We start from the raw sequence: 7,861 nt of genomic DNA, 5'->3' as shown, positions 1-7,861 counted from the left end.
TTTTTTTTTTTTTTTCTATATTTGTTTTTAAGATGGTTCAAAACTGCTTATCCTTGCTGTGTTATGAGATTTAATGAAAAACAGCATAGATTATGCTGATTAGTTGGGCAAAGATAAATAGTATGAGTTGTTTCTATTAATCAGGACTTCCCTCTGTTGAGTATCTTATATGTGGAGTTGCACTGATGTTTGATGTTCTTTACTATGCTACCCACATTCTAGAGTAGCCACTTGTCCGGAAAGCTTGGGAAATGCATCTCTAGAGGAAAATACTAGTAAATCTAATTCATCTGTATAGAACGGAATTGTGCCTAAGATTTTCAGTTCTATTATTTAAGTACTTTCTCATCATGTTTCTTTGTAGGATGGTAAATTGAAAAAACCGAAGAATAAAGATAAAAAAATTCCTGAACCAGATAACAAGAAAAAGAAGCCGAAGAAAGAAGAGGAGCAAAAGTGGAAATGGTAACATCTTAACACTGGGTTGTTCAGTGTCAGCTCTTTCCTTCCACAACTGAATTAAAAGATGGCTTATTATTGAAGTTAATAGCCTGATACTTGGAGAGACAAAAAAGGCACTGATAAGAACCTGTCGAGTAGAGTTCTTCTGAAATTAACTAATTCTAAACCTATTGGTTCTCAAAACTAGGATCCCACCTTATTATTGAACAGAACACATTCTAGATATTAGATCAGTGTGTATGGAATTTAGCTTATGAAGGAAGTTCATGGGGAAAAGATAATTTCATTGCATTTTTAATAAAAGAAAGGATTAGTAATCATAATCTGAAAAGACTGTTAAAAAAATTATAAAAGAAACAACCCAGTAGCAAAATGGGGGCTAGGAAATAAATGGTTGATAAAACTTCTCAGTAGTCCTGGTGTGGTGCTGTGGGCTAATGCTCTGGACTGCAAAGTCAAGCTCACCAGCTGCTTCTTGGAAACCCTGTTACAGGGTCATTATGGGGCAGACCTGGCTCAATGGCATTTAACAACAATGAAAAATCTCAAGATGTGGTAAACCTCAAAAAGAATAACTAAGATGGGAGAAAAGTTGTCTTAGTTTAATGTCTCTCAGTTAGGCAAAGACCATTAAGTAGACATTTCTAGCATTGTGAATGTGATTTCAAAATAAGCATTTTTTTATACATTTTTTTTGGCCCCCCCCTTAAAAAACTTATATAATTATTTTTACCAGTAATGGTAATCGATATTTATGTCTAGAAAAGTCAAATGATCAATAGATGATTTTGCCTCCTTTTCCTTTTTGGCCTCGAGGTTATGACTGTAGTTTGGTGTGTATCCTCCCAGACCCTCTATTGCTTTTATGATGTTGAGCACAATACCCTTAGTCCCTCTGAAGAAGGGAAAAGGCCAGTATCTGGGACAGCTGGCTGAGAGCAGCAGAGACCCAAGAGCAGCAATGGTCACTCATCACAGCCATGTGGTTTGCATCATTGGTGTGAATGTATGTGGTGTTAGAAGGAAAACCTAGTCAAGGAAAATTGTTGTTAGGTACCATCAAGTTGGTGCTGACTCATAGAGACCCTATGTACAATAGAACGAAACACTGCTCGGTCCTGGGCCAACCTCACAATTGTTGCCCCTCTTGAGCCCCTTCCACTTTATCAGACATGATGTCCTTTTCCAGCAACTGGTCCCCGCAGACAGTAATATCCAAAGTATGAGAGACGAAGTTTGGTCATCTTGACCTCCAAGGAGCACTCTGGCTGCGCTTCTTCCAATACAGATCTGTTGGTTCTTTTGGCATTCCATGGCACTTCTAGTATTCTCCTCCAACACCAATACTCTAAAACATCGATTCTTCTACAGTCTTCCTTATTCACTGTCTAGCTTTCACATGCACATGAGGTTATTGAAAATACTATGGCTTGGGTCAGGCGCACCTTTGTCCTCAAGCTGACATCTTTGCTCTTCAACACTTTATAAAGCTCTTGTAGTGTGATTTGCCTAATGCAATATGTCCTCTGATTTCTTGACTGCTGCTTCCATGAGTGTTGATAGTTGATCCAAGAAGAAAGAAATCCTTGACAACTTCAGTTTTTTCTCTATTGATAAATGTTTATTGGTCCAGTGGTGAAGATTTTTGTTTTCCTGACATTGAGATGTAATCCATACCAAAGGCTGTGCTCTTTGATCTTCATCAGTAAATATTTTAAGTCCTTTTCACTTTCAGCAAGCAAGGTTGTATCATCTGCATATCGCAGGTTGTTAATGAGTCTTCCTCCAATCCTGATGCCATGTTTTTCTTCATAGAACCCAGCTTCTCGTATTATTTGCTCAGCATACAGGTTGAATAAGTGATGAAAGAATACAACTTTGTTGCACAGCTTTCTTAATTTTAAACCATTCAGTGCTTCTATGTTCTGTTTGTACAACTGCCTTTTGGTTCATGTACAGATTTCTCATGAGCACAATTAAGTGTTTTGGAATACTCATACTTCGCAATGTTGTCCATAGCTTGTCATGATCCACACAATTGAAAACCTTTGCGTAGTCAATAAAGCACAGGAAAATTACAGAGCAGAGGAATCATGTAACTTTCCAGAGGTCAGAGTCAGAAAACAAAAAGATCGTGTGTTTTTCTTGTTTTTCCTTTAGTAAAATTTCAGTGGTCTTTCCTGGAGTTTTTTTCATAGAGTTATTGAAAGGTTTTTATGATCTTCAACAAAATGTTTTTTGTTTTGAAAAAAATTGAGTATGTAATTTAAAGGTTATTGATGGCAGTCATGAGAGTGTTGAGTTGGTAATTCAGTCTCTTCTATATCAGGGTTCTGTGGTGGCTGCTCAAGCTTGTCGAATGAATAAATTGACTTCCTTGCTATCTTCAGCTCCCCCTCTCCTTTGGAGTCTTGGCTGTGATGTGCTCTTATCCTACTCTCACATGTGTGTGTAGAATTAGGTGCCCTTGAGGTGTGCCTAGTAGCCTATTTTGCTTTTGTAGGTTGAAATTCATATCTGTGTTGTCATACATTAATTCTGAGGGCCAATCCATGACCTTTCATATTTAATATTTTGGTTTAAGGGGTACTGGGTAGCTTTTACCTGAAGATGGTTGGTTTGGGGGAAGAGTAGGCTTTGATGCTTTTCTCAAGTTTGATTATTCAACTGTGCATTCTTCCCAACACGGCTGAAAACCTGGTAGTTTTGAGAAGTAGAGAGAATAGGAATGATTGGCCTCTTAACTGGCTGCTTGCCCTTTCCTCTGTTGTGCTCTGGAGTCAGCAGTCCCACTTGCATGACCGCCACTGAGGGTCTAGTCAGACAATTCAAATGGCAGACACACCCTGACTTTTACTGTTTTTTATTGCTATTACACAAAACTAATGTGCACACTTTACAAGGTTGGAAAATGTACAAAAAAAATTGTTTGTTTCCCTCCAAGTCTGCAGACATGTCCATCCTGCTTTCCCCCTCCAAAACCCTAAATAAACTTAGTCTGATCCTTACTTTCTTCTGTTTGATAATTGTGGGAATGGAAAAATGGTCTAACTCCATCTGGGTTTCTTCGTTTTCCTCATGTTGTTCCCATGGAAACAATGCTATAGATAGTGGCAACACACACAAGTTCATCCATAACGTTTTTGGTTCAGTAGCCTCTGTTTCTATTACTCATTGTAGGGTTTTAGCATTGCCTTGAGGTAGGTACACCTTTATGCCAGGACTGATCTGTTTAGATATAAGTCCCATCTCAATTCTAAACAGTTGATTATTCACAAAGACTTACCAAACTGGGAGTTTATTGCCAGGTGTTAGGTATGACTTTAAAAATGAATTTTTGAGTCTCTATTAGCAGAAGGTAACATCCTGTAAGGTGTTAATGATTACAGTGTTCTAAGCAGTTAGTGTGTAAAGACTGCGACTCCTGAATGCAGTCATAGATAGTGATAATGTTTATGGAAAATGGATTATATTGGCATTCAACTCAAACCAGATAAATTGATTTCAAAGATTAGCTTCCAGAAAGCTGTTGTACGTGACCTTTATTTCAGAATTTAAAAAAAGTTAAGACATTTCACAGTGTACTGTGAGGTGATTGTTAACTTAAAGGGAACTAGATTCTGGACAGTGGGTATTGTCCTGTCATACAGTTTAATTCTAGCATATTTCTATCTTCTGCCTTCTGAGCATATTTCACTGTAAGATTTGCTACCTACCTTGAATTTACATATCAAAACTCACAGAGAAGTCATTTTGATGTGCAAACTGTTTCTTTCATTCACTCATTTATCTTTTTATAGTAAACTATGTACAACAAAAGTTTGCTGTTTAACTATTTTTAGGTGTACAATTTGGTGCAGTAATAACTGTTGATATTTAATGGTATCAGTCTATTGAGGGAGAGGATATGTTTGAACTGTTGTTTAAACTGGGGATTAGTTTTGAGTTGTGATCCAGTGAGTCTCTTCAATATGTTTAAATGGTAAGATTTCTTAGAATCTTGATTTCAAACCAGTGCAGTTGATAAGAATGGAACCTAGGATAAAGGGAAAGTTTTCCCTCCAGTACGGTGTTTGCTGTAGATAGGTGTCTTCAGGTGTTCTCACATACATAGATAGAATCATGCGTAGTTTTTCTGAGTTGGAGAAAATCCTGTTATTTTTTGCTCCACTTGAAATGTCTTTCCATTTTTATTATTAGTACCTTGCAAAGGGGAACAAAGTTTATTTTGAGTTTTTGGTATGATGAGATGGCAGCTCCTGCCTCCTTCCCTATCCATAAAGTGGTAAATTGGTTATCAAGGAGGTTTTATAGTAATGCTTTTGTTAACGGTGCAGTGGTATTTTATTTGGTATTTCAGAATTTTGTTTGAAATATTGGCATTAGTATATGATAGAAAGGTAATGGAATATGCATAATTGGCCTTCAGAATGATTCTGTAGAACTGCAAGGCTTTCATTTTACAGTAGAAATATTGAAGATTGAAATCTATGAAGTTTTGCAGTATTCTGTCTAAAAGATGACTGACTCAAAATAATAAACGTGCATCATCATTTAACAGTATTTGCTTCTATTCCCTCTGTTGTTTATTTTGAGGGTTTTTGTTGTTGTTGTTGTTTTTATGTACACAGAAACACTCAAAAACATATAATCATTTAAACAACCAAAGGGCACATTCTGCAAACCTACCTCCTGGCCGCCAGCACTCAGTTTTTATCTTAGCATGAATCTAGAGTGAGAACTCTTATCCCTATCTCTCTATATCATCATCTCTGCCTCTGTCTCTGGTGTCTTCTGCTGCTTCTTTGGTTAGGATCCCATGTTCTGTTCATGCTCATCTCTCTTGGTGGTCCTAGTGTCCTCTGTCTCTGAACTGTAAGATTAACTATTCCCTCCTTTATGTTATACAACTTCTTCCTTTACAGTTGTGACAATCACAATTAGTCATGATAACCATTACTCACTATTGAATCGAAAGAATCCTATCCCCGTCTCCTTTCACCAGACCCATCTAGACAAGATGAAAACTATTCAGTGGGGATTCCACCTTCTTCAGCTTGTTCTGAATCTAAACTCACTCTTGAAAACTTGTAGCCAGCCACTTCATGTCTTTATAGCCCCTCTGTCCTCTCCCCTAATTTTAGGTAGTCATTGTCTAATTTAACCTGTCCCTATCAATCCTGTATACCAAGAGGGATAGACTTGATCAATGATGTGAAGAATTCTTCTCTCTCTTGGCATTTTGAGCTACCACAGCCATTAGTATAGGTCATATATGTATTTAATTTTGTTACACAGCAAAACACACTCCTGTTCAGTTTCTTTATGTATTAATTCAGTAACACTGGTAACAGCTATGTATACATTTGTATCTTCTTTTTCTAAGTTGGTTCTCCCCCATATTAACATAAATTACTGTTGGTGGTTCAAACCCACCAGCTGCTCCTTGAAAACCGTATACAGGGGATGTCATTTAACAACAATTTAGAGTACTGGTGTGGCGCCATAGGAAAAACACTCAACCAGCCACTCCTCGGAAACCCTATACAGGGTCATTGTGAGTCTGGACCTACTCCATGGCACTTACTTAACAAAGGTTCTTAATTAATTTTCCAAGTTGCTGTTTTCAGTTTGATCCCATGTCAATAGTTCTTAAAAGAGCATTTCCTAGTTAAAACGAAATTAGTGTTTGGCTTAAAGAAGACTTCCAGAGATACTTTTAGCTTAAGGTTTAAAGATTATTTCAGGGCAGTAGTTTCAGGGATTCATTCAACCTTCATGACTCTACGAAGTTTGTAGTCCATGAAATTTTAAATTCTGCCCTGCATTTTCCCCTTTTCATCAGAACTATTCTATAGAATCTTTGATCAAAATGTTCAACAATGGAAGCTGTGCACCATTCAGGTCTTTTGGTTTCACGGCAAAGGAGGCAGCTGTTTGTGCCTGCAATTCCCTCTATTCCTGAGTCTTGTTGCTCGGTTGTTCCAGGTGAATTGAGAGTAATTTTTGTTCCTTGAATGGGCACTTGCAAGCTTTCAAGATCCGAGTCACCACACAATAAACTAGGAGGTAGACCAGAAGCAGTAATAACATGTTATTAGTCAAGTTAGCTGGGATCTTCCATAAAACCGTGACCTCTCATGAGACTTGGGGGTACATCATCAGCATCAGCTGTTAGTCTATATTGTTGTAAATATATCTGTCACACAGTTTTGCTAACGCAACGTTTTATATGGGTACAACTTTTTATATGGGCAACAGTAATCCACGTACTATTTCCTTTGCCATTTGCCTTCCTTCCCCGCCTGCCCCTCTTCGCTCCTACTCCTGGTAATCACTAATAAACTTTGATCTCTATATTGTTGTGGAGTCGGTTCTGACTTTAGCGACCCTGTACAGGGTTTCTGAGGCTGTAAATCTTTATGGGAACAGAAAGCCTCATCTTTCTCCCGCGGAAGAGCTGGTATTTCAAACCGTTGACCGTGAGATTAGCAGCCCAGTTCATAACCACTATGCTACCAGAGCTTCTATACGTTTGTTTTTTCTTTTGGCTTTTATTTAAGTGAGGTCATACAATATTTATCCTTTTGTGACTGGTTTGTTTTGCTCAGCATAATATCTTCCATCTCCATTCATACTATATCAAGACTCCTCCTGTATCTTTTACTGGCTGAATAGTTTTCCATTATATGTTTGAACCACACTTTGATGATCTCTTTATCTGTTGTTTACACTCTTTGGCTGTTGTGAATAGTGCTAAAATGACCGTTGCTGTTCAGTCTGTGTTTGAGTCTCTGCTTCCCAGTCTTTGGGTATTTGAGAGGATTTCAAAAGTTGAGGGAAAATGCGGTTTATTTTTTCTCACGAACTTTGTGAAGCTCCCTCTCAGATAGCTGCAAGTGTAGGTTATCCAGCATTTTTTAAACTGAACTGTTGAAAAATATGAGGGGACTTTAAGAAGTTCATGTAAAATTTATTCAGTTATCTTTTATATGTAGTTATCAATTATATTCCATTTTGTGAAACCTTTTGAAGCCCAATCATATTCCCTCTATTCATTTTATTATTTCTCATTAGATGTGATAGTTGGCCTTTTCAAAGCATAAGAATACCACTTGGTTGACCTTTGGCAGTTATTTTGATTCAGTCCTTGAATTTGGAGCCCATAGTTATTTCCTTCTGAAGAACAGATTCTCTGGGCAAATTATTAAATGATGCAGAATGCATCAAGAGAAGATGGAAGGAATACACAGAATCATTGTGTCAAAAGGCAATGGTTAACGTTCAACCATTTCAAGAAGGTATCTTGAACAAGAGCCAATGATACTCAGGGAGGAAGTCCAAAGTGCATTGAAAGAATTGGCAAAGAACAAGGCACCAGGAATTGATGGAATAAAAA

The 7,861-nt window shown here is 37.6% G+C and overlaps 1 protein-coding gene across 1 annotated transcript in view; it reads left to right on the top strand.

Moving 5' to 3' along the window:
* Positions 1-7,861, top strand: part of TOP1 (topoisomerase (DNA) I) — a 142,727-nt gene that overhangs the window by 84,004 nt on the left and 50,862 nt on the right. The window contains exon 8 of the mRNA XM_006839294.1: positions 365-465. Coding sequence (XP_006839357.1) covers positions 365-465 — 101 coding nt within the window. The remainder of the gene's footprint in view (positions 1-364; positions 466-7,861) is intronic.

This window comes from Chrysochloris asiatica, unplaced genomic scaffold (genome assembly GCF_000296735.1).
Source record: "Chrysochloris asiatica unplaced genomic scaffold, ChrAsi1.0 scaffold00023, whole genome shotgun sequence".
In the NCBI taxonomy this organism is placed as follows: Eukaryota; Metazoa; Chordata; class Mammalia; order Afrosoricida; family Chrysochloridae; genus Chrysochloris; species Chrysochloris asiatica.
Note: the sequence above shows the minus strand (reverse complement) of the source record. Positions and strands in the feature narration are given on the sequence as shown.